The following is a 27,612-nucleotide window of genomic DNA, read 5'->3' as shown; positions in this document are numbered from 1 at the left end:
AATTGATAATTTTATTTTTAAGAATTATCTCAACCTCCGGAAACTACCGAAAACCTACGGACATTCCCGGGGTGCATGCTGGGATAGTAAACATGGCCGCCTGAGATGAAATATTTGGAAGAAATTCGAAATCCACGTCTGCGAAAAAAATCAAGAGGAGACTTGTAAGTAATGGGAAAGATTTAGACCATGTGTGCATCTTTGTACATGATGATACTTTTGTTTGGCTTGTGAATGGAAAAACGAATTTCGGGCGGTTCTAATTTAAGGTAGAGGTGACCGCTCCTGTGCCCCCCTCCCACCCATCCTTCATCATCTGTCACGCATGAGTTCCATAGGGATTCTCAACAGTTCATGATAACCTGGCAGCATCTTTGAAAGAAAAATTAGACGGTATCAAAGGCTTGTAGATGTTGTTAAATGTCATCAGGAACTGGCAAACAACAATGAAGAGCGGTCTAAACTGGAACAGTCCTACCTGACCGAAAATTCTACTCTACTCAAAGAGTTATTGTAGTACAGTCAAACCTGCCCAAGGCGACCACCCGGCGGACCGAGCAAAAACGGTCGCGATGGACAGGTGGTCGCCATGAAGAGGATTCCACTGACATGTTTCCAGGTCGAGGTTTTCAAATACAGTACGTAAATGGATGGAAAATTATGTGAATTTAGACAGCATGAGCCCCACCAAGTTCAATTTCTCATTGACAGAAAGAGGCTACAAAAATTACATTTTCCGTTATCGTTGTAATAATTGTACACCGCTACATCGTGTACACATTTTCGTAATAATTTTGACTACAAAACAATGGTTGCCTCGATGATCGCAGCACCATCCCGCATTCACACGTTAGATTAAATAGTACACACACACGCACATCATCGAAGTTTTAAGGCCTAAGACAAATCCTTAGAAAACACCTCCTGGCCCCAGCCTTTTTTGGGGCGCCGACCGGTAGATAAAAGGGTCAAAAAGTTTTCGATCTGACAACTAAAGATGAAAACGGAACGGTGATTTCGTCGCGCCGCGCCGCCAAGCTCTATGCGACCGCATCAAAAGGTAAGTCAGTGTAGCAGAACGGTTTGTAAGATTCATGGAAATAAAAAGAAAAAAAGAATATTAATTTTCGTCAATAACTAGAGTATTCGTAAATGCTCATACACAAAAGCATCGTGTTTTAGAAAGGTCAGCGGTACGTTAAATGCGGGCCATGCCAAATCCAAGATGGCGTCGGGACCGAGGAACAACATTTCTCGCCCGGTGTTCTGCCCGCCGCGAAGTCATTTCTCGGCGGAGTTTAGTAAGACACAGACACATTTTTGTTGAAAATACAAGATATAGATAGTAATTTCTGTGAAATCTGACTTTTTGACGCCATGCACTACGTATTCGTTTTGAAAATTGATTTTAAACTGAACTTGCTTGAGTTTGCGGTAAACTATAAGATTACGATTATAAAGGCACAACAACATCACAAACATTTGTCTTTACAGTGTTTATAGGGGGAACGTTTTATTAAAACACTTCATGGAGGAATCGATGTTATAACGTTACTATTCCATATATTTTTGTCCTTATTTTGTCCTTCAAAGTCTTGAAAACATTTCCGTGAAATCCGACAGCAAAATGATCCGATGTCACCACAAGCTTGAAAATTAGGCGGCCGCCATGGGCAGGGATTGTGCTCTGTGCGCTCCCGATTCGTGGCGGTCGCGGTCGCGTTGGACGGGTGGTCGCCTTGGGCAGGCAGCTTAATGCTTGTGCCTATGGGGAAAATTTTCGGGACCGAGAAAAAGCGGTCGCCATGGCCAGGTGGTCGCGTTGAAAAGGTGGTCGCCTAGGCAGGTTTGACTGTATGTAAATACCTAACGAAGAAGAAGATGTTGCTAGACTGTGATCACTTAATTCAAGATGCATATAGCCGTGGCGACTAATGAAGGGAGTTTTTGCTTGATATTACATATACTTTCCCTTCTTAGTCATGGGGCACGACAGAAATTCACTTCTACTCAAGCGACGCCGGCCTTTTAACTTGCACGCCTTGTTCTCCCTGAATTTACTAACGCCTTTACCTGCGTTGCCGGGCACTTTAGCAACGCCGGAAACCCCAAGTTAATCCACAACAGGGGTTGATGCGGCAGAAGTCAATGGAAAGCAGCATCGGGGCTGCCATTTTTCGTTCAAAAATACAAAGAGAGTGACGTCATCGCTTGTACAGCCTGATTGGTGCGTTTACTCACATGGCTGTACTAGACCAATCAGGCTGTACAAGCGATGACGTCACTCTCTTTGTATTTTTGAACGAAAATGGCGGCCCCGATGCTGTTTTCCATTGACTTCTGCCGCATCAACCCCTGTTGTGGATTAACTTGGGGTTTCCGGCGTTGCTAAAGTGCCCGGCGACGCAGGTAAGGGCGTTGGGAGTTCAGGGAGAACAAGAATCGGGCCGGCGTGCAAGTTAAAAGGCCGGCGTCGCTTGAGTAGAAGTGAATTTCTGTCGTGCCCCACGACTAAGAAGGGAAAGTATATGTAATATCAAGCAAAAACTCCCTTCGTTAGTCGCCACGGCTAAGATGCATATAGAATGCAACACGGTATTTCCGATAGGGTGAAAGGGTGAGCCCTGTCTTTACCACCCATATCTTAACCCGAACAGAGGGCAAAGTGACGTGGGATTTGGTACTATCCCAAGTCACTAATGCACTCTGGGAAGGGGTAAGATAACCACATCCGCCATATGTCATTCTGGTGTCGCGAAAGGTGAACCATAGTGCGACATAAGGGGTTAGGACCATTGGAATTTAGACGTGTCTAAAAAACAAGACGACATTCGCATGCAGAGAAACTTGGACCAGGCGTTTGGGTTCCCGCAAGTTATCCAAAAAGGTTTTTACATTCGTGCTTATGAACTTGGCAGTTTAGTTTTCCCGCAAGCTTCCAAAAAGAGGGAAGTGAGTCTATTGCTGGAGGCATGGATTCACACGGAAGTTTTAGAATCATTCACGCGAAGATGATCACTCTATATGTAAAACACCATCCCATCCTTTGTGAGTAATTAGACAACAAAGAGTTCCGCCAACTTTAAGACACTGTTCCATGTCGGTGCCCCACAGTGGGATAGAATGCGGTGTCTGGGCGGTCGCTCTCAAGAACAGAACGTAATCTGTAACACTGGTCGTAGAAGCAGTCACTTTTGGAATATTTTAGGTAGGCTTTAGATGCCCTACAATTGAATTGCGTTATGCAGCCTATTTTCAGGCAAAGAGATGGATTCAGAAACAGATAATGCGTGGGTCGCACAAGGAGGCTCACTGCCATGGTAACCAGCCCATGTCATGACACGCTATGCTATGTAATCGAGCACCACAGGGTGTCAACTACACCTGTAGGAAACCATAGTGACAGCCGTCTGGTCAAGTCATTGGTATTTTGTTTGGAGAAGACGAAAACAATTCTTTCCTTTTCTATGAGAGTAAGCATTAGAAAAAAAACGAGGAAGGAAGAAAAGGCTAGTGGCCGTGGGAAGGTGACATCAGCACGTACGCTTTGCTTCTGTTTGGGCCTCGGCCTATGGCCCTGTCTTTACCGCCCATATCTTAACCAGAACAGAGGGCAAAGTGACGTGGGATTTGGTACTGGCCCGACCGCGGGTCGTATCGCCCGAAGGTTGGGACCGAGGGTGATGCGGAATACACCGTGTTGTATATTTTATTTATGTCATACCAACCCAAAAAAATACACATTTCAATGCGAAATGCGCCTGAAGTTGAGAGACTTTTGTGTCCTCTAACAAAGAAATCGTAACAACATTGATTCCAACCTCCAAATCTGGCATTCAAATTTTCGACAGCGGCGCAACTGGCGCACTCGAAATGCATAATATTCTATGGAAACCCGTGTGATACCACTTAGAACCCCGTGTGATACGGAAAATTATCACATGATGCGGAACACCCGTATCGAACGTTTTTGCGGCCCAGGTATGACATAAATATAGAATACAACACGGGGTATTCCGTATCACCAGAGGTACCAGCCCAACCACGGGTAGGATTGCCCGTAGGCCGGAGGGCGATCCGACCCGCGGGAGGGCTGGGACTGGGGATGATTTATTTATGCCTGGGAAAACACACATTTCAATGCAGAAGTTGAGGGAGTTTTGTGTCCTCGAACGCAAAACTGTAACAACATTAATTCCAACCTCCGAATCCAGTATTCGAATTTTTGACGGCGGCGCAACCGGTGCACTCGAAATGCATTCTAAATACTCTATGGAAGCCCGTGTGATACAAGTCTAGAACACCGTGTGATACGGAAAATTATCACACAGTCCGAGACACCCGTATCAAACTTTTTCGCGGCCCAGGTAAATGGATTTATTACTCATCTATAAAACTGTAAGATTGTCGTTGGTAAAATTACTATTATGAGAGCTTGATACCAACTACAACGTACCAAAAAAAAAGTACAGAAATAAGGAAGAGGTTACCACTTTGGGTTGGGGACCAGCTTTTTAGCGATTGCCCACAAACGCCCACTCTGGCGAAGTCCGCACTGCACGAATCTCTGTTTTTTTGCTCGGAATATATTCAGGTTGTGCTCCCATCAATTACTCCTCAGTTTAGAGGCAATCCATAGATCTAAAGTTAAATAAAAGTAAGTGACTCTGGTCAAGTGACTGGTCCGAGGCCGTGGATTCCCAGCGCCGCTTATTTTGTTAAAAAACGTCACTTTATAGGCGTGTACAGCACGGAAACTGAGTACACATTCAGGGGACAACTTGTTCAACATGTTTATGGTGTTAGATTTAGCGCCCGTGTCACAATGGCTGATATTTTGGCTGATATATTGGGCATTAGCTAAAAAGCCATTTTTGCTGGGCATTCGCTAAAAAGCCAGGTAAGAATCTTCAACTTCGCTTTATTTAACTTTGGATCGATGGATTGACTTGAAACACAGGAGTAATTAATGGGAGCACAACCTGAATATATTCCGGGCAAAAAAACAGATTCGTGCAGCGCGGGCTACGCCAGAGTGGGCGTTTGTGGGTGCATTTGGGATGAAGTTGAAAACAGTACAGTTAAAAATATGATTGGTATCTCTCTCAATATCTTCATCACTCATCAGCTTTCTTGATTTTGTCTTTAAGGTCGACACAAAACAGTACAGGGTCACACACACTGAAATACAACCCATTATCACTTCCTGTGGTCTGTGGTCAGTGAAAAATAAGATCAGAGATGCCAGCATTACTGGAACGTCCCAAGCTGAGTCAGCCCATGTTGGCAGCACTCAAGACTCACATCATGAAGGAGAGAGAGAAGAAGAGACAGGGTAAGCTAGGGGTGCTGTAGAAGAATTAACTGTTAGTGTGGCATCTTCTGTGTTAGGATTAAGATTCCTTAGTCCTGTTGTTGAAGGTGTTTCATCATCATGAATAGAGAATACAACACGGGGTATTCCATATCACCCTAGGTACCAGCCAGGAGGGTGATCCAAACCGCAGGATGGCTGGAACCTATGGTAGAGCTGTGTACTGGTACAGTGTACTGATACAGTACCGGTACAATCAATTAGGTACAGGTCCAAAATACCTGAACCCTGGTGTACTAGTACTGTACCAGTACTAATCAGTTCAAGCCTGGCTAGGATAACAGGTCAGGGGGACAAAATGGGGGATGGCCACTTTGACAGATAAGATTACCATGAAATTACCGTGGCAGTGGACAGAAGCGGTTCAAGCCACATCTATACTTAGTGCAGCACAGAAAAACACCTTTGATTTTGAAGTAAGACGCTCCTGACATTAAGATATGCCACATATAAGGTGCAAACTTACGTTTTTATGACGACTCAAAACTTTTCTGGCTTTTAAAAGTAACAAATAAGAAGTGTTTGCTATCAGTTGTGAACCACCTCCCCAAACAAAAGACATAACAGTTATTAATGTAATCTCTGTTACCATCGTTTGATGCTCTGTGTTGTTAACAAGGCCTAGTGTAGGAACACTGCCCATTTTCTAAATGCCCGTACATACGTCATTTTACTGATAAAAAGTGTGTCGAGTCTCCCCTCTGACAAAAAAGGCATCTGAAATAAGTACAACATTCAAATATCAAACACTGGTTTATCTTGAAAGTCCTTGCCAAGAAACTTTCATAGTTGTGCGTGTCAGTATCAATTCTCTATGCTTGATATTGGTCTAATAAAACAAAACATCAACTGTACAGGATCAGGTTCAGGTCTGAACCGGAACCTAAATCTCTTGACCAAAACTTGGACTTGGACCTTATTAAGCCAAACGGGTATCCACCCCTAGTTACTGGTAACGGAACTTACACCGGTTGCGGAAAATACATTACCTAGAATAGAAAAGTATAATAGATTCAACTGAGAATAACCCTCTGTAGGGTTATCATATTCCAATATTCTACTATTTCTTCCAGATTTTGTTTTCAAAGTTGAATTTTTTTAAACCTCAAGACAATAAGTAATATCTAACTTTCCGCCTTGGATATGTTTGGATGCACCATAATGGGATTGATTATCTTCAAATAAAGTCTTAAAAAATGCGATGAACTCTGCAAACGAGAAACAGTCCCGCTGACATATTGTGTTATCCAAACGTTGCCAACGTGTTGCCCAAACGTGGCACATGGGATATCAGGTGTCAGGCATTGCCCAATTGTTGCTCATGTTGCGTTTACAGTGGTAGTTTTTGTATCCCTTTTCTTCCAATAAGATAACTTATTTCATATCTGCATGGCACAAAATTACAAAGGTGCAGAGACTTGTGTACTGACCAACTGGCTTGCTAATATTCAAGCTTAGAGAAAGAGTAGGAACATGAAACATATTTGATACAGTATATATATTAGCTTCATTTTTCGCTGAACAGAATATCGCTTTCAGCATCAGAACGTCAACAAATGAGGTTTGCAGAGCTTTGTCAGATGGACAAATGATATGTAAGTCGTCTGCGTACGACTCATTTGTCCTCAACGCTCAGATCAGAAATTTAACAGAAAATGAGACAATTGGCTCTTTGTGGTTACTAGCAGTTAAGTTATCAGAGAAGGCATTGCTCCCACGTACTGTAAAGGTCAAGAAGATGCTATTTCAGTACACGAGTAGCCATACTGAGTACACTGGTACGATCAATGTTTTGTTCCTTATTTATGTGACTCTGGCCTGCTTAAGAGAGAAAAATACGAGATAAATGGGCGGACATTTTTGCCCCAGTGGCCCAGACTGTGAAATATACGTTGACCGTATCTACGTGGTAGGTTCACATGATGCAGAAAAGTACCTTTTATTTACTTAAACAATTATAGTTTGCCAGTCCGTATGTCCCAAGAAATCAGAACTCGATCAATTACAACTTGGCGACTTACGTCTGGTGAACACGCTTTTTGACGACAGTATGTAACCGTTTTTCCACGATCCCCCCTCTGGTCCAAGTGCTTTACTTCTCCTAAGCAGTATCAGTTCGCATTCACTTCGCAACATTGAGTATGTTATAGATGTTGTAAGAGGTAAATAATTCGAATCAACGGAGGATGGAACATTTTGCAAGAACTAGCAGATTCCGTCTCTGTTAAATTGCTAAACAAGTCGAAATGCAAAAACAATTCCACACATTCTTATTCTTAAATGAAACAGTTATAATCATCAACACGGCGCTAAATTTGACAGAAGTATTAGCAGACATACTGACTTCTCAACTATAGGTTTTGAAGGCGATGTCATGACATAATCAAAATTGAAATATTTGATTAACTGATGTTCAAGATTTTTGTCGCAAAAATATTGGTAAACTCCAAGGACATCTAAACAAAGCTCAGAAATTTTTGGTGACTTCCCGTGATAAATTAGCTGTCATATTTTGGGGATCATAAAAGGAGATGTTTACCTAAAAAATGAGGTAGGTGACCGTGTGCTTGGAAAATGAGCTGATCAAATTTTCGAACCTAAAAATCGCTATTTTGCACATTTCATTGAGAACGAGCCTTCAATGCAAAATGTGCCAGAAGTTAACGTCGAGAAGGAACTTCAAGAAGGAACTTTGTGTCTTCAAGTTCAAGCAACAACAACAGCAATTCCCAACTTCGGAAGCTGGTATTCAAATTTTTGACAGTGGCGCACTCGACATTTAATACAAGTAGCCTGTAGCCTATGAAAGCCTACATGTGCTCATTGTACGTGTGGAAGCCTATGTGATAACCCAAAATATCGCAGATCAGGAACACCTGTATTGAATGTTATCACGGCCTAGGTACATGTATGACTTAAAGCTATTTACACTTATCTGTTTTACTTTTGAAGTATTTGGGTCATCTACAATAATGGATATATATAAAAGTATGCATGATTTATTTGTCTTCCATTGTTGGTAAGTTTTCTTCTCTGCTTTTTGCCATCTTGTACTACTTTGTTACATGTTGTTTTCGTTTTATTCCTACCCTCTAGCTTTGATCAAATACAATGCAAATCATTTTTCATGTCTTATTCCACTTAAAACTATGTTTTCTGAAAACAAGAAGACATTTTTGTTTTCCATGAGCAGAAGAGCAGGAGGCTGACAAGGCCCTGGAGAGGAAACGTGAGGAGGACAGGAGGAGACAGCAGCAGCAGCAGGAGTCCATGACTCTGGAACAGACTAAAGAAGAGGTGGGTACAATAAACCAATTTAACCACACAAACTGGTTTCGTCATAGGGGGGCTTTGCTGACAAACTGTCTATATCATCGCGCACGTCGGTAAAAATGCGGTGAAACGACATTCCCAAACCCCGACCGGTGTCACATAGCCCGGCGTGTCACGGGTATTCCCGTGAGGAGCCCGGCGCCCACACATTTCTGGATATCGCTATATAATGTCGATGGATAATTCCCCTTCCTCGCGGCTTATTTAGTACTTATCTCCTGTAAATCAGTCAGATTGTATTTCATCTATTTATCTATTGTCAAATGTCACGGTACACTACACTGACTCTCGAGGCAGCATAGCTGATGTTTGAGAGTCAACGGTTAGGGACAGACAAATACATACATGTAAGCAATGGCAATTTACACATCACTACTTATACAACACTACTATCAATCATGAAGTCAATTTTACAATCCAATTTAACATCGTTTAGTCATCATTATATACACAAGATAAAATAGGCAAGTACATTCTGAGGTCAGAGGTCATAGAGAGAAAAGGGTGAACTGTTATGTCCAATGAAATGTTTGCAGAGTCTGGAAATTAACTAAAAAAATATATTTAGATAGAAAAAGGCTAGGAGGAACTGCTGGAAGTGCCTAGAATCGATATGTTGATAGAATGTAAGTGTAAAAGGCGTCCAAAAGCCTCGTTCCACCAGACGATACACAGTTGTGGTAAGTGATTGTCTTGCCACTGCGTGCAGAGGTGGCCATGGTAAGGTTGAAGTTAGCCAGCATGGAGTTGAGCTGACACCAGCCAATACGGAGTCTGTAGCAAGAATGTTGCTGCAGCAATCACCAAGCCTGCAGTACTTCTGATGATGTCGAGCTGTGAACATGTGGTTTCTACACTTCTGCTTGAACTGGTTGAAGGGTGCGGCTTCCTTCACTTCCTTCGGAAGGCTATTCGGAGTATTTCAGAGACGTGTGGTGTACGGTACGAAGCTGTTCTTGTACGTATTTGTTCTGGAGTGAAGAACATGCAGGTGTGTGTCGTTCCGTAGGCGAAGATTCAGTGGTCTTTGGCTGTCTCTAGTGGTGGGAATCAACAGCTTGAGATGGGATGGCATAGGACCTGATACTAGTTTATGCATGATCAGTAATCTGTTGTAGTCTCTTCTGACTGCAAGACTATCCCACTCTAGCTCTTCCAGGAGTTTGCCTTGTGGCGTACGTGCCATCGCACCTGAGACGAGGCGTCCGGCGTGGTACTGTACTTGCTCAAGGGACTTGCTGGCAGTGGTACTGTTGTTACTAAGAAGGATGGAAGCATATTCTAACTTTGTGCGCACAAGAGTGATGTAGGCAATCTCCATGGCTTTACAAGGTAGCTTGTGTTGGAGTTTGCTTAGCAACCCTAGTACTTTCCTTGACTTACTGGAGACCGCTTCTGCGTGTTCTTTCCAGTCAGATTGTAATCCAACACCTGCTTCCACCGGGTTCAGGGAGTATCGTTCGAACGTCTTCTATGTTTTTAAAGACGTGCAGGATGACATAGACAATAGCAAAATCCCCCTGTGACGAAATTTGTGTATTCCGGGCTGTCTCTGGGATGGGACATGGGAATTTACTTGGTGGGACAGAAAAAAGTTATTCCATCTGTCCCAATATTTTAAGCTTCAGGACACGAAATGGATAAAAATTTAAACTATAAACTTATAATGACAGATTTAACAGCAAAAAGTGACAACGTGTGCTCCCAAACAATGAATGAGACAGAAAAAAAAATCTAAAGCTGGAGACAGTCTTGGGTAAGATTTGTATTTGCATGAACTTTGCTTATGATATCTCTAGTAGCTTGATGTTGATGGATGCTTTTCATAATTCATTGTAATCTAGTTGAACTAAATCTAAAGAGACATTTAGTTATTGTTGTGAAAGATGGCTTCGTGATCATATTCTTCATCACTGCACTATCAGATTGCCAAGCTTCAGAAGAAGTTAGACACCCTCCAGGAGGAGAAACATCAGCTGTTCCTCCAGCTGAAGAGAGTTCTTAACGAGGAGGACAAACGCAAGGCCAGGATGAGGGAACAAAGGTACATGTAAGGACCATATCATTCATAACATCCTTTCACTTTCGACTTTTCTATCTGACATTGTATACCATTCCGTGAATTGTGAACTATCTGCATGGTTGGCACCATCTTACATTTTGTTACTATGGTGGTTACACAATAGAAAAGTTACTCAAAGAACTGAATAGATTTTGTAGACGAGCAGACATTTCAGGTCTAGCCTTTGTCAGTGGCTGAAAAGAGTCAGAAATCCAACAAGTATTATTATTTGATACTATGAATTGATCTGTAGATATCTGTTGGACTTTAGATTCTTTTTAATAACAGACAAAAGATAGTGGATACGTTGATGAAGGTTAGACATCCAGGTAATAAGATACACGAAAAATAGTTATTCAAGCAACTGGGTAAAATTTTGAAACAGTCACCTGGATGTCTTACCTTCATTGACGTACTGCAGTCCCAGAGAACTCAAAACAGTTTTCTGTATGTTTGTGATCATCTACATGTAAATGTGATGCTTCCAATCCAATCCAGTACATTTGTACTTGTGTGCAGTAGAAAGAAGTCATATCATAACCCTATTGGCTATCTCATGAATATGTTGAATATACTTACAGTGACATGGCTGCTATGGGCCACCACATCTACCAGTCGGGGATGCATCTAGCAGGTGCACATATGGTCATGCCTGGTCAGTATCATTCTCATGTACATTGTGTGATAAACTATTTGAATGTACATGTATCAGTCTAGATATCTGAGTGATACTAGTACTAGTATGTGAGTGTGTTAGGATATCCGTGACTGCACTACGGTTTATGGAAATATAGGTGTTCCACTTTTTACCATTACAAACATTTGCTGTTAACTATCTCATACAATTTTGTATTTCTTTCATTTGTAGAACAGACCAAAAGGTTTTGGCCTCCTGTTAATAACTTCCTTGTGGACAGTTTTTTTTAATTGGAGTCAAAACTTTTGCCTTCTAACCCAGGTGTTCCTGTCCAGACTAGAACACCACTGCCAGTGGAACATCCCAAGGCAGCCATATACCAGACACACACACCTCCCTCTACTTCTCATGTATGTCATTCAGTTGCCTATTACTGTGATTAAACTATACAATATTTATTTTTCCAATCTTACCTTGGACCTCCTCCCTCATAACCTCCATAAAAAGTGGCCTGCAGCGCAATTTGAGATTTCTTATGAATGTAACGATTCAAAAAAGAAAATTAGGCCCTCCTACAATTTTCAGGGTTTTAACAGTCAACTTATTTGGACAATGGTTTTTCAGATTTTTGCTGTAGTCCGGGCATTGTCGGGGCTATAGTTAAGTGCTGGAAAACCGCATGTTTGGTTGATTATATAATTGGTGGATACTTGAATTGAAGAATAATCCATTTGAATTTTGATTTTTGACTTACTCTAGATGTGAGAGAGAAAATAGAGAAAAATTAGCTTTACAATTTAAGACTTTGAAATTCATTGCTACTATGATTGTGCTCTATTTATGATGTGTAGATCTGAGTTCGTTGTAATGTAGTTTTCTCTTCTTCTGGCAGGGTGGAGCATTGAAGCGGCAGCGAAGCCCCTCCCCTCCTGTTGTGCAGGTCTACCCTCCCCGCCCCACCCCCCATGGGCAGCATCCGTACGGAGTCAAGCATCACACCACTTATGCCCACGACCAATCACATCACTCCTATCCAGTCAGCCAACCAAGTCACTACCCCTCCAGCCAATCAGGACAGCCGGCTTATGCAGCCAGCCAATCACAGCAGGCTGCTGCCTATGCCACCAGCCAATCACAGACGGCCTACCAAGTCAGTCAGACCCCGCACAGCCAGTATGCGACGAGCCAGGCTGCTACGGGAGCGTACGCTGTCACCCAGGCCGCTTCAAAATACGCCCACGGTCAGGCGGCGTATACGTATCAATACGCACAACACAAGCCTGAACAGTACGGGCAGGCGTATAGAGTACAACAGCCTGGTAAGGACGGCTTCTTTGCTGTACTATATCAATGGGAAACAATTATAGTACAATGGACCAATCCTGATTGTATATCACAAAGTTCAACCAATGATAGCATGGCCAATATTGGCTCAGCCAATGTCATTCACATTTTTGCATTTCCCGGCTTTTATTTTGCATTTCTACTTGCAGGGATTGAAATACTTTTTTTGGGTTACTTGCAAAATTTTACTTGCAATTTGAACAAGATTGGCACTGAAAAAAAATACATCGCCATGGCGATGGTAGTTGTTGTTGTTTTCATTTTTACTGTACCCTGCTTAGGGCACTGATACTGAGAAAGGTGGTGCTGTTCACACAGGATTTCTAACGAAAAGGGCGATGAGTACCTGTTCTGTTGGACAAATACAGACACATGGCTCATGCCCCATAGACATCAGGAAGGTGAATAGGCACGATGTTACTACATGTATACGTAGTAGCTTAGGAATTCATGCCAGGAACTTCCTGCTGGCTAACATTCCAAACACTGCAGGACCTACATGTACGATCTAAAAATAGCTGCATGATACTCATTCTATCCTCTGCATTCCTGGGGTACCCCTGACCTAGATACCAATGGAATACCAGAAGGGGCATGGATGACCCACATTCCACCATTCCAGGACCTGAGGTCATAGGGGGCTAACATCCAAACATACTAGACTACCCAAGGGAACCTGGATGACAAAACCAAACATCCAAACATACCAGAGATGTTGTTTTAATTTTTACTGTACCCTGCTTAGGGCACTGATGGGTGGTGCTGTTCATACAGGATTTCCAACGAAAAGGGCTGATGATTACCTGTTCTGCCACAAATACAAACACACTCACAGGCCTAGGGCCTCCCTGACAATCTGTGCCAAGCCACTGAGGGAGCTACCCTAGTAAAAGAATACAGAAATAGATAAATGGATCTGAGTGGTCATGTATACATAAGCCTGACACATCTGGTCCACAGATGTGGTTGCCTGTCTAGGTTTTCTGTCCCCAGGGGGTCTGCATGGCTTTCTATCCTTTATACTGCTGACTAACATTCCAAACATTCTATTGGCTTAAAATGCCTGTGGACAAATGCCTGTGCAATTCCTAGAATGTTTGCAAACTGCACACAATACTATACCATTTGGCTCGCCACTGAGGCGCCGCCAAAACTTGCAAAATATAGTCGGTATGTAACTGCTTTTGCTATGCATACATACTCCGCCTGACATAGCAACTTTTCAGACTAAACATCTAAATATAGATTTACTAATACTCTCATCTCCCAAATAAACATACGCCTCAGAATAAATTAAAGTACCCCCTGAACAAATCTTCAAAATCTAATAAACATACCCCCCGGAATAAACATACCCCCCGGAAAATTACGAAGTTGACAGGTAAACCATGTCCAAGCTACTTCTGTCCGAGGAAAAGAAGATGATAAGCAGGTAGTCGTAGGTTAATTTTATTCCATCATGCCCGAGGGCCATACCAGTTGAGTATATAAATATTGAACAGAATAACTGTACACATCTTGTTCAAATTATAACCTTCCTCGCCACTTCAAAAAAATGTACTTATATTAATATTGAAAAATTGGGCATAGGTTCCCCGCTGTGACCCCTAACCGGGGTCAACAGTGCTTTGAAATTCAACAAATGAATTCAAAAATGTACATATACCATACATTTGAGAATACTGACTCTTTACAGTGAGATTTACCCCTGATTTAAATCTGTGTTTAACTTTTACTTGCTTTTTGTAAAGCTCAGTTCTGCCATGCCACGTGGTCAGAGATCATGTCTAGACTTGCCCCTTTGTCAGGTTGTTATTTGTAATGTGAGTCACAGTGACCCACATCTGATATTCATTTCCTGTTTCACTCACCATGGGCTGTTTATCACAAATAACAGAGTACCAAAGAAAACACTTCTAGGTTTCATCGATACCTTTCCTAATATTTTACATATTGCTCAATACAATTCCTTTGTTTGATTGTAAGACTCTTCAAGTTCATACTATGATAGCCGGCTGTGCTTCAGTGTGCCCAGCATTCAATCTGGATCTCTTCGTTAGCCAGGGTTTGTTGTCTGAAGTAACTCAAATCGCTACACAACAGATTTCGATGTCAGAGACATGGCAAAAACTATTGTGTAGCGATCAAGGTAGCAGAAGACTAAATAATCACTTCATATGATGTGCTCGCTTTTCACTTGCATACCCTTGCATACACTTGCAGATAGAACCAACCTTTCTGTGGACCACCTTTGTGAACTGCTTAGAGACCTCTGCCTAGGGTGCACATACTTCACTTACAAACAACAGTTTTTCCAGCAACTGCACGGCTGTGCTATGGGATCACTGGTATCACCCATTGTAGTGAACCTATATATGGAGAATTTTGAGAACAAAGCCCTCAGTACTTTCAGTGACACTCCCCCAGCCAACTGGTTCCGCTATGTGGACGACACTTGGTGTAGGCTAAAAAAGAGAGTGGCGGACGACTGACCACATAAACCAACTAGATGACAACATCAAGTTCACACCTGCACACAGGAGCCAAGTTATGACAATATGCTCCCCTTCCTAGGCAGGGTTTGCGGATTCGATGGGGAGGTCTACAGGGGTGGGCTAGTGGGGTGGGCTACCTCAGCATCTACCCTTTCTGGACCTCAAGGCTGTGCATGGGGGTTTGGCCTCTTATGGAATTTCCTTGAAGAGGATCTGGGTCAAGCTGTGGGTGGGCTAGAGGGAAGGTAACAGCTGATCATATGGCAGGTGGGGGGGGGGGTAGTTGCAGCAAGACTGGTAGAAAAGCCATTTATCATAAACAAACTTCTAAGTACTCAGTATACAATTAGGATTTTAGGGAAGAGGTTCAAGGGGAAATAAACTGGAAGTTGCATAGGACAGCTAGGGAATGAGAGAGCCTTTGTTTGACAAAATTCAAAACATATGTCTCACATTTAGACTAGAATGTACCTGAATGCATGTGCTTGCATACAATGTACAATGTATTTGTGGTTATGTGTGTCAGTGTGCATGAGCGTGGGTTAGAATGTTGTATCGTTAAGTGTGTGTGTGTTTGTACAATGTATAGTGTTGCTTTTGTTGCTCATTTCTTTCTTGTAGCCACAATGCTATACTGTCCTGTTGGCCTGATTGAGCAGTATATAAAGGAACAGGGAACATAGTCCTCCATGTTTAAAAATCTAAAACTGGGGATAACAAACTCCTGCACAATGTAAATGTATGCAGTATGCTCATTGCCCACCTCCACCCCCCACTGTAGCATCCCCAAAGCAATATGATCCTTCAGCAAAATAAAGCATTCTTTCCGGCCCTCCCACAGAGTGACCCATCTTTTCCTCAAGGAAATTCCATTCAATGCTAAACCCCCATGCACAGCCTTGAGGTCCAGAAAGGATAGATGCTGAGGTAGCCCACCCCACTAGCCCACCCCTGTAGACCACCCCATCGAATCCGCAAACCCAACCATCATAGAGAAGGATGACAACCTTCAGTTTGAAGTTTACAGGAAACTACTAGGTTTGGTATAAAAACCTAGTTCTAGCAGATGCTATCTGAAACGTCTGTTTCAAAATTTTATCCAGTTATTTGAGTAACTATTTTTGGCGAAAATGTACATGATACATGCATTTTTGACTTGGAACTTTGAGGCTGAAACTTGGGAAGTTTTGCAGTGCTTACACTACAGGCCGGTGCTTACATGATCCACCGGTATTTTCAACTTGCAAAATTGCAAGTTCATATTATTTTTACTTGCAAATCTTGAAAATCACTTGCAAGTTGCTTAATTGTATTTCGAACCCTGTACTTGTGTACTTTGAGCGAGGTAGGCTGGGCTATGGGATTGGTCCATTGTTTTTTGCTTGCAAAAACATGACTTGGTTGATTTTGCAGTTTTGTAACTGTGTTTTATGATGTCTTGTGTAAAGCAAGCACAATGTTATTACGATGCTGTGTGTTTTCATCAGCTTTGGTCAACAGGTAATTCAACTGTCTGAAAATCATTGTTGTAACCACTATAGATAAACACTGACATGGTAAGGCAGAAAGATTGAATCACAGGATTTAACAGATCTCTTTCTCTCGGACCATTAACATTACAAAAAGTATAATTAATATCTAACTAACATAAGACGTTTTACATGGTGATTGGCTGGTATAACAACACAAATTACTTTTGATGTTCTTTTCTGTCGTACAGTTTTGTGTAAAATGTTGTTCTCAGTTGGTCGCCTTTTCTGTGGAACCTTTTTTTCTCACTTACTATGCATGTTTAATTCTTAACCCTCAAACCACCGTAGCTTTTTTATGACTAATCTTACTGTATGGGGTCAAAACTGACCCCAAAATGTTTTTTACAAATACAGCTTTTTTGGTGACTCTTTTTTTCATTTGCATACATGTATAGTTCCATATATCTGTAAGGGACAGTTTGACATTATTAGGTGTGAATAATTTCTGCTTATTATCATAATTTATGCAAAAAGGGGGAACATCGTCTTTTGCAACTGACGCTATTCAGACAAGCGGGCTCTTTTGAGGCCTGCGTGAACACTTGATATGATATTGCATCTGAATGGCTTGCGCTAGAACAACCAGACTTGGTCACCTTTGCTAAAATTTTGTTGGCAACAATTTGATATAAATGAAATAACTAATGAATGTTTTCTTGTCACCATGGCAACCGGATCCTGAGAGCCATATTTGGAAAAAGTCCCTAATTTTGGATTTAGAAATGTAATTTTAGGGTTGTCTTTTTAAACTGCACTTATTTTCCAATGTCAATACCATCTAATGTAAGTAACAATAACTTTTATGATTCAATATTCATAATTTATGCAAATTTGATTTCGTCATCGGTCCAAATCTAAGATGGCGGACGATATAATTAGATTAGCTATAACCGGCTATTTCAACCTCAAATTTCATCATTTCCATGTTTATTGTAACCGAAACAATCTTAATATAAACGTCTTAGTCTATTTTTATTGTGCTTTGAGGTTATTTGATGAAAAAATGCATTTAAAAAAATTCAAGATGGCGGAACCAAGATGGCGGATTTCACTAGTGGTAGCTAGATATGAATGAAATTTTCATGACGTCATTTCGACGTCGTTCCTGTTCAAATTGACAAATGACGTTTTTGAATACATTATAATTTATCATGCAGAATTTCTATCAACGTTTTATCGTGTACCTTAGAGTTATATGAAAATACCCAATTCGGTGGTTTTCGCCAAGAAAATCACATAAATGACGTCATAATACGTCGCAACGTCAAAAATATTTACGTTCATTAAAACATGTTGTTTTTTCACGTTTCTACAAAATAATATTTTGCTACTATGATCATAATAACCCTTGTCATACATGTTACTAGATGATAAGTATCAAACAATCGGGAATATGAGTGCAGATTTTGCTGGGGTCAGTTTTGACCCCACTGGACCACTCATAAACTTTCTAGGATAACTTAATCAACAACGAGCCAATCTTGGTAAAAACTTATGAGAAGTTATGAGACATATATACAAACAAACTCATAGAAGGAATTTTGTTTTCGACTCGAAATGTAAAAATGGCACATGTTGATATACGCCTGGGGTCAGTTTTGCCCCCATACGGTGGTTTGAGGGTTAATGGCAGTAATTTTGTGTGAGGGTTGGGCATGCTTGTTTTCAATTGATGATTTTACTAATAGTGTAACTGTTGGTTTATTTACTTTTTTGTTTGCATTTGCTTTGGATTGCTATCATTTTCTACAACCATAATTTTTTTTCATTTTGTGGATGAACTAAATTGCCTTTGTGTTTCTGTCTTTACATTTCCTTCAAGTTTAACCATCTGAGGTGGAGGCTTTGTTTAACTTGAGTGGCTATGATTTCTCCACTACTGTAGGGGACGTGAAGGCTTACCTCCTAGCAACCACGGTGTCCTCTGCCGTTCTAGGTTACATGCCTCCTCAGCATGGAACACCCAGTCAGCAAGCTGCATACGCTGAACAACAGGTACGGTATCATTTTCTTATTTTATTTATCTATTTTAAGTTAAAAGGAGACATTATGGGGCTTCTTACAACTTAAAATAAGTGTTAGATGTGTCACAGACTAGTGGCCAATCTGTACATGTGGCCGTGTAATATTTCTGGTCAATCAGAATCTTATGCTTGTCAGAGGATCTGCTACACTAAGTAAGGGGGCGCATGGTCAGGGCATGGGGGTGTTCTGACCTTGTTCCTCTCTTCTCCTTGGGAAAAAAACTTCATATAGCCTTATTCTGGAGTGTAGAAAATGTTGCCCTGTCCCCTCCTGTAGACCCACCTACGAGGGATGGCCCCTCCCCAGGCGGTACACCCGCAGCAGTCCCAGCAGGCCCTGATGCCGCACCCTCCCCAGCAGCAGCTGCACGTTCCTCCGCAGCACAAGGTCAGGGGTCAAACACAATATCATCATATCTTGTTAACTAGTTTGCAGAATTTTGCCCTAATAGATTAGTCATAAAATGTTGATAAAATAGAATAAGTTTTGTCTTATGTTATGATTTGGATGAAATCTGCAAAGTACATGTAGTCTACAATACCGGTTCAAGCTTAGTGCATTTTTGTTAATTATTATCAGACTTCACTTTGATAATCATTACTAGAATTAACTCGGCTATGTATGGGATTTCTGCCAAGTACAGTGATCTGGATATGTCTGAAATAATGTCAAACGTGCACAAGTGATCACTTCTACATTACGACCACCTGGCAAATTGCAATATGACCACTTCTTATTTATTTATTTATTTATTTATTTATTTCCACTTCTTGCTTCAGACCACTTCTTGCTGGTCCTTCGATAATTTTTCCCATTGACACAAGCATTAAGAATCCTGTCTATAGTGACCACCTGTGTACATAGGCCAGATTTTATTGGTGCCCTTAATTGTCTTCTTGGGCACGTTTTGACTGTACACTTTCGTGAAAATACATTTTTGTATCGACATACAAAGGGCATGAGACCAAGTATGTTGGCTTATGTTGTGTCCTGTTCTAAAAGTTGTTTCCTCTTTCGCAGGCAAGTTTGGTTTCTTCAGCTTACCCACCCAGACCTCAGACCAGACCTGGGTCACCGGCAGCATACCAGCATGCTGTAAGAAGTGTATTTTAACCTTTAGCATACCGCAGGTGGCTTTGCACATCTAGACTGGTTCTAGTATGCCAAAACATTGTATCAGTGGTAATTCTAAGACTATCGGTAGTATTTAGGAAAACATAGTTGAATACATGTACATATATGTCAACCTCTTGCATAATGACATTGTGCGGTAATACTTACCTCTGTATTATGGTATCTTTTTCTGTCATAACTTTCATCATCATTGAATGTAAATGTCATTTGACTGTAACACTAAACAGATTTTCTAAATTCCACATATCTTCCTTCTAGATTTAAGCATACAACGTTAATAATTCCTTCATGATCCTTCAAAAAGTTTTTTTTTTTAAATTCATTCAGACCCTTGTAGTGCCTAGTGGCACACAGGTCAGCAAGTTTCCTTGCTGTTTCAGTAGCAGGGTATATTTTTACAGGGAGAGGTTGCTAGCCCTTTCCCTTGAATGTGCTCGAGGCACCTCCTCGAACACAGGACCCCCATTTTATGTCCTTCCCGAAAGATGGGTGCAGCCCCAACCGAGATGTCCTGATCCAGGATTGGGTTGATAGTTTTTAACACATTTCCAATTCTCCCCCCACAGACTGCCTTCCAACAGGGTGCGACCAGACACCCCCCTCCCCACGGCACCTATCTACAGCAGACCAGACCTGGCTACTACCAATAGGGCAGAAGGTATTAGTAGTCGACGACTTGTCGTTATTAGAACCACGACATGTTCTTAGAGTTCCTACCATCCAAGATGACATCGACGGCTTAGCCAGATGGACCAATGAAAACCATATGACTTTGAACCCGTCCAAATGTAAAGTGCTTCTGTTCTGTTTCATGAAGCATCCACCACCCCCACCTGTCATCACAGTGGGTCCCACTCAGCTGGAGGTTGTAGAATATGCGCGCATCCTGGGCATCATACTTAAGAGCAACCTCAAGTGGACCAAGCTCGTCGAAATGATTGTTGGGAAGGGCAGCAAACGTCTCTATATGTTAAGAACATTGTCCAAGCATGGCCTTACTACCGACGACCTTGTACTTGTTTATATCGGCTTCGTGCGTCCGGTATTAGAATATGCATGCCAAGTATGGCATCCGGGACTGACTGTTGCCGAATCTAAGTCAATAGAGACAGTGCAGAAGAGGGCATGTAAGATCATCCTGAGACAGAACTACACCTGCTACAGCTCAGCCCTGACAGAACTCTCCCTTACACCACTGGCCCAAAGACGACTAGAACTATGCAGAAGTTATGCCCGCTCCCTTCTGAGATCCCCGATCTTCAGAGACTGGCTCCCACCGTGCCGCGAAGCGATCTCCGGCAGAAAGACTTGGTCGTGTAACCGACTACAGACTTTTAGAGCAAATACTGTCAGGTTCACTAAGAGCCCCATTTACTACATGGTAACTCTGCTAAACAGCACTGACCAGTAAGAGATTATGACATTAAGATTTTAAATCCGAAGAATTTTGTAATTGTGATGGTAACAATGAAATGTTTTTATGTATATGTAAATTTGATTATTGATAATGTAAACAAGCCTGTTAATTCAGCCCTAGGGCTGCTATGAGGCCTGTATCTGTTTGTCTACTGAACTGAATAAACCTGTCATCATCATCATCAAGGTAGATGAAGTCACTTTTATGTTTTGTGTGAAGATAAAAATGCATAGAATATGTTTTTGTGTATACATTTACAATGTATAAAATTGTATTAGATGATGATGCTTATAAAAGTTTTATTGTGCTAAAAGAATTTGGAAAGTATTTTGCCGTATACAGTTAGCCTACCGACGGATCAACAACAAAGTACTAGTAGGAATTTTCTAGCTGGAATTTGTAATTGGACACAGTGTTATCACTGTAATACATTGTTTTTTATGTGAATGCACCAATGCCACTATATTGAATATAACTGCTTTTATATGAAATGGATATAATACATGTTATACTGCCAAACATCAAGCTAAAGATATTATATTGTACTGTACAGTATGTCTTGATTGTAGCTCTGTGTCATTCTTAAACAGTCAGAGTCTGGTAGGCACACAGTTGGAATATTGCCTGTTGTCAAAGCATATTTGACTAATGCTTAATTTAAAAAAAAAAACATTCTAGAGATTCAAAATACATTGTAATATTAATAGCCTAACAAATTTTGCATTTTCCTTATTATATTTGGTACATCTGTATGATATTGAAGTCTAATAAACAGTTGTAAACATTAAAGTCTGTATGACTATTCATTTATAGCATTCATTCGTGAAGTGTGCATTACCACAATGTTTGCTCATAAATACGGTAGGTCTTTTTGTGCATAAATATCTCTCTCTTTATCTATCTATCTATCTGTATACATTACCTATAGACACACACATGTACAATATTCTTTGAATATATGTACAAACATGACAAATATAGTATATGTATGGACCCAAAATATAAATGTAGAACTGAAATGTAACTTTCTGTTTCCAGTTTTGTGGAGTTGAAAACATAAAACATGTATTCCAAAGTGTGCAATGCACAGATTTTGATACTGCATCCCCTTTCTGCACTCCAATACATGTTGGTTTTTGAAAAAGGAATGTCCTAGCCACTTGTTACTAGTTACTTGTTGCACACATACAGCCATAAAAAAATGAGATTTTGTGTGAGAGTACAACTTCTTTGCCAAGATGACAGAGAGCACAATAACATTAATATCTGCATTCAGCTTAAGTTTTATCATTCAATCCCTGAGGGAAGCAAAGCTGATGTACAATTTCCCTTTGACGTAGAACAGCTTATTAGGCTGTTCTACGTCGTTTCCAATGCAAATCCGACATTTTCCCGAAAAGAAATTTGTAGGTGACAATTTCGCCAAAAAACCTACGTCTTAAGGCATATTTCGACGTTTTGAGGCCTAATACGGCCTTTGCGGTTAAAAATCCATTCTGGCTTTTTTTCTCGCCAAACCGCTCCGAATCGTTCGTTTTTTACTTAGAACAGCTTATAAGGCTGTTCTACGTCGTTTCCAATGCAAATCCGACATTTTCCAAAAAAGAAATTTGGCGGTGGCAAAGGCCGTATTAGGCCACAGAACGGCGAAATAGGCCTTAAAACAGAGCTTTTGGGCGAAATTATCACCTCGAAATTTCTTTGCGGGACAACGCCGGTTTTGCATTGGAAACGACGTAGAACGGCCTAATAAGCTATTCAAAAATAGACGATTCGGAGCGGTTTGGCGAGGAAAAGATCCAAGATGAAATTTTACCGGCAAAGGCCGTATTAGGCCTCAGAACGGCGAAATAAGCCTTAAAACAGAGGTTTTGAGCGAAATTATCACTTTGAAATTTCTTTTCGCAAAAACGTCGGATTTGCATTGGAAACGACGTAGAACGGCCTAATAAGCTGTTCTAAGTCATTTGCAAACGATTCCGAGCGGTTTGGCGAGAAAAAAAGCCAAGATGAAATTTTACCGGCAAAGGCCGTATTAGGCCTCAGAACGGCGAAATAAGCCTTAAAACAGAGGTTTTGAGCGAAATTATCACTTTGAAATTTCTTTTCGCAAAAACGTCGGATTTGCATTGGAAACGACGTAGAACGGCCTAATAAGCTGTTCTAAGTCATTTGCAAACGATTCCGAGCGGTTTGGCGAGAAAAAAAGCCAAGATGAAATTTTACCGGCAAAGGCCGTATTAGGCCTCAGAACGGCGAAATAAGCCTTAAAACAGAGGTTTTGAGCGAAATTAGCACTTTGAAATTTCTTTTCGCAAAAACGTCGGATTTGCATTGGAAACGACGTAGAACGGCCTAATAAGCTGTTCTAAGTCATTTGCAAACGATTCCGAGCGGTTTGGCGAGAAAAAAAGCCAAGATGAAATTTTACCGGCAAAGGCCGTATTAGGCCTCAGAACGGCGAAATAAGCCTTAAAACAGAGGTTTTGAGCGAAATTAGCACTTTGAAATTTCTTTTCGCAAAAACGTCGGATTTGCATTGGAAACGACGTAGAACGGCCTAATAAGCTGTTCTAAGTCATTTGCAAACGATTCCGAGCGGTTTGGCGAGAAAAAAAGCCAAGATGAAATTTTACCGGCAAAGGCCGTATTAGGCCTCAGAACGGCGAAATAAGCCTTAAAACAGAGGTTTTGAGCGAAATTATCACTTTGAAATTTCTTTTCGCAAAAACGTCGGATTTGCATTGGAAACGACGTAGAACGGCCTAATAAGCTGTTCTAAGTCATTTGCAAACGATTCCGAGCGGTTTGGCGAGAAAAAAAGCCAAGATGAAATTTTACCGGCAAAGGCCGTATTTCGCTCCAAAACGTCGAAATAGGCCTTAAAACAGGGGTTTGGAGCCAAATTATCACTTTGAAATTTTTTGGCTGGGAAAAAGCGGATTTGCATTGAAAACGACGTAGAACGGCCTAATAAGCTGTTCTAAGTCATTTGCAAGCGATTCCGAGCGGTTTGGCGAGAAAAAAAGCCAAGATGAAATTTTACCGGCAAAGGCCGTATTTCGCTCCAAAACGTCGAAATAGGCCTTAAAACAGGGGTTTGGAGCCAAATTATCACTTTGAAATTTTTTGGCTGGGAAAAAGCGGATTTGCATTGAAAACGACGTAGAACGGCCTAATAAGCTGTTCTAAGTCATTTGCAAGCGATTCCGAGCGGTTTGGCGAGAAAAAAAGCCAAGATGAAATTTTACCGGCAAAGGCCGTATTTCGCTCCAAAACGTCGAAATAGGCCTTAAAACAGGGGTTTGGAGCCAAATTATCACTTTGAAATTTTTTGGCTGGGAAAAAGCGGATTTGCATTGAAAACGACGTAGAACGGCCTAATAAGCTGTTCTAAGTCATTTGCAAGCGATTCCGAGCGGTTTGGCGAGAAAAAAAGCCAAGATTAAATTTTACCGGCAAAGGCCGTATTTCGCTCCAAAACGTCGAAATAGGCCTTAAAACAGGGGTTTGGAGCCAAATTATCACTTTGAAATTTTTTGGCTGGGAAAAAGCGGATTTGCATTGAAAACGACGTAGAACGGCCTAATAAGCTGTTCTAAGTCATTTGCAAGCGATTCCGAGCGGTTTGGCGAGAAAAAAAGCCAAGATGAAATTTTACCGGCAAAGGCCGTATTTCGCTCCAAAACGTCGAAATAGGCCTTAAAACAGGGGTTTGGAGCCAAATTATCACTTTGAAATTTTTTGGCTGGGAAAAAGCGGATTTGCATTGAAAACGACGTAGAGCGGCCTAATAAGCTGTTCTAAGTCATTTGCAAGCGATTCCGAGCGGTTTGGCGAGAAAAAAAGCCAAGATGAAATTTTACCGGCAAAGGCCGTATTTCGCTCCAAAACGTCGAAATAGGCCTTAAAACAGGGGTTTGGAGCCAAATTATCACTTTGAAATTTTTTGGCTGGGAAAAAGCGGATTTGCATTGAAAACGACGTAGAACGGCCTAATAAGCTGTTCTAAGTCATTTGCAAGCGATTCCGAGCGGTTTGGCGAGAAAAAAAGCCAAGATGAAATTTTACCGGCAAAGGCCGTATTTCGCTCCAAAACGTCGAAATAGGCCTTAAAACAGGGGTTTGGAGCCAAATTATCACTTTGAAATTTTTTGGCTGGGAAAAAGCGGATTTGCATTGAAAACGACGTAGAACGGCCTAATAAGCTGTTCTAAGTCATTTGCAAGCGATTCCGAGCGGTTTGGCGAGAAAAAAAGCCAAGATGAAATTTTACCGGCAAAGGCCGTATTAGGCTTCAGAACGGCGAAATAAGCCTTAAAACAGAGGTTTTGAGCGAAATTATCACTTTGAAATTTCTTTTCGCAAAAACGTCGGATTTGCATTGGAAACGACGTAGAACGGCCTAATAAGCTGTTCTAAGTCATTTGCAAGCGATTCCGAGCGGTTTGGCGAGAAAAAAAGCAAAAGTTGAAATTTTACCGGCAAAGGCCGTATTTCGCTCCAAAACGTCGAAATAGGCCTTAAAACAGGGGTTTGGAGCCAAATTATCACTTTGAAATTTTTTGGCTGGGAAAAAGCGGATTTGCATTGAAAACGACGTAGAACGGCCTAATAAGCTGTTCTAAGTCATTTGCAAGCGATTCCGAGCGGTTTGGCGAGAAAAAAAGCCAAGATGAAATTTTACCGGCAAAGGCCGTATTTCGCTCCAAAACGTCGAAATAGGCCTTAAAACAGGGGTTTGGAGCCAAATTATCACTTTGAAATTTTTTGGCTGGGAAAAAGCGGATTTGCATTGAAAACGACGTAGAACGGCCTAATAAGCTGTTCTAAGTCATTTGCAAGCGATTCCGAGCGGTTTGGCGAGAAAAAAAGCCAAGATGAAATTTTACCGGCAAAGGCCGTATTTCGCTCCAAAACGTCGAAATAGGCCTTAAAACAGGGGTTTGGAGCCAAATTATCACTTTGAAATTTTTTGGCTGGGAAAAAGCGGATTTGCATTGAAAACGACGTAGAGCGGCCTAATAAGCTGTTCTAAGTCATTTGCAAGCGATTCCGAGCGGTTTGGCGAGAAAAAAAGCAAAAGTTGAAATTTTACCGGCAAAGGCCGTATTTCGCTCCAAAACGTCGAAATAGGCCTTAAAACAGGGGTTTGGAGCCAAATTATCACTTTGAAATTTTTTGGCTGGGAAAAAGCGGATTTGCATTGAAAACGACGTAGAACGGCCTAATAAGCTGTTCTAAGTCATTTGCAAGCGATTCCGAGCGGTTTGGCGAGAAAAAAAGCCAAGATGAAATTTTACCGGCAAAGGCCGTATTTCGCTCCAAAACGTCGAAATAGGCCTTAAAACAGGGGTTTGGAGCCAAATTATCACTTTGAAATTTTTTGGCTGGGAAAAAGCGGATTTGCATTGAAAACGACGTAGAACGGCCTAATAAGCTGTTCTAAGTCATTTGCAAGCGATTCCGAGCGGTTTGGCGAGAAAAAAAGCCAAGATGAAATTTTACCGGCAAAGGCCGTATTTCGCTCCAAAACGTCGAAATAGGCCTTAAAACGGGTTTGGAGCCAAATTATCACTTTGAAATTTTTTGGCTGGGAAAAAGCGGATTTGCATTGAAAACGACGTAGAACGGCCTAATAAGCTGTTCTAAGTCATTTGCAAACGATTCCGAGCGGTTTGGCGAGAAAAAAAGCCAAGATGAAATTTTACCGGCAAAGGCCGTATTTCGCTCCAAAACGTCGAAATAGGCCTTAAAACAGGGGTTTGGAGCCAAATTATCACTTTGAAATTTTTTGGCTGGGAAAAAGCGGATTTGCATTGAAAACGACGTAGAACGGCCTAATAAGCTGTTCTAAGTCATTTGCAAGCGATTCCGAGCGGTTTGGCGAGAAAAAAAGCCAAGATGAAATTTTACCGGCAAAGGCCGTATTTCGCTCCAAAACGTCGAAATAGGCCTTAAAACAGGGGTTTGGAGCCAAATTATCACTTTGAAATTTTTTGGCTGGGAAAAAGCGGATTTGCATTGAAAACGACGTAGAACGGCCTAATAAGCTGTTCTAAGTCATTTGCAAGCGATTCCGAGCGGTTTGGCGAGAAAAAAAGCCAAGATGAAATTTTACCGGCAAAGGCCGTATTTCGCTCCAAAACGTCGAAATAGGCCTTAAAACAGGGGTTTGGAGCCAAATTATCACTTTGAAATTTTTTGGCTGGGAAAAAGCGGATTTGCATTGAAAACGACGTAGAACGGCCTAATAAGC

The 27,612-nt window shown here is 41.3% G+C and overlaps 1 protein-coding gene across 4 annotated transcripts; it reads left to right on the top strand.

Annotated features, from left to right (window-relative positions):
- The first annotated feature begins 38 nt into the window (after window positions 1–38).
- Window positions 39–22,142, top strand: LOC136443264 (G protein pathway suppressor 2-like). 4 transcript variants are annotated; one of them, XM_066440432.1, is made up of 11 exons: window positions 39–164; window positions 5,151–5,335; window positions 8,568–8,671; window positions 10,633–10,751; window positions 11,351–11,424; window positions 11,728–11,816; window positions 12,299–12,725; window positions 18,663–18,772; window positions 19,079–19,189; window positions 19,823–19,897; window positions 20,503–22,142. In XM_066440432.1, exons 2-11 carry the CDS (start codon window positions 5,242–5,244, stop codon window positions 20,584–20,586), a joined length of 1,287 nt encoding a protein of 428 aa, XP_066296529.1. In that variant the 5' UTR covers window positions 39–164; window positions 5,151–5,241; the 3' UTR covers window positions 20,587–22,142. The 4 variants fall into 4 exon arrangements, with proteins under 4 accessions (XP_066296529.1, XP_066296530.1, XP_066296528.1 ...); XM_066440433.1 differs by having other exon boundaries at window positions 10,633–10,757; window positions 18,714–18,772; XM_066440431.1 differs by having other exon boundaries at window positions 10,633–10,757.
- The last annotated feature ends 5,470 nt before the right edge of the window (window positions 22,143–27,612 follow it).

Source organism: Branchiostoma lanceolatum, chromosome 10 (assembly GCF_035083965.1).
Source record: "Branchiostoma lanceolatum isolate klBraLanc5 chromosome 10, klBraLanc5.hap2, whole genome shotgun sequence".
In the NCBI taxonomy this organism is placed as follows: domain Eukaryota; kingdom Metazoa; phylum Chordata; class Leptocardii; order Amphioxiformes; family Branchiostomatidae; genus Branchiostoma; species Branchiostoma lanceolatum.
Note: the sequence above shows the minus strand (reverse complement) of the source record. Positions and strands in the feature narration are given on the sequence as shown.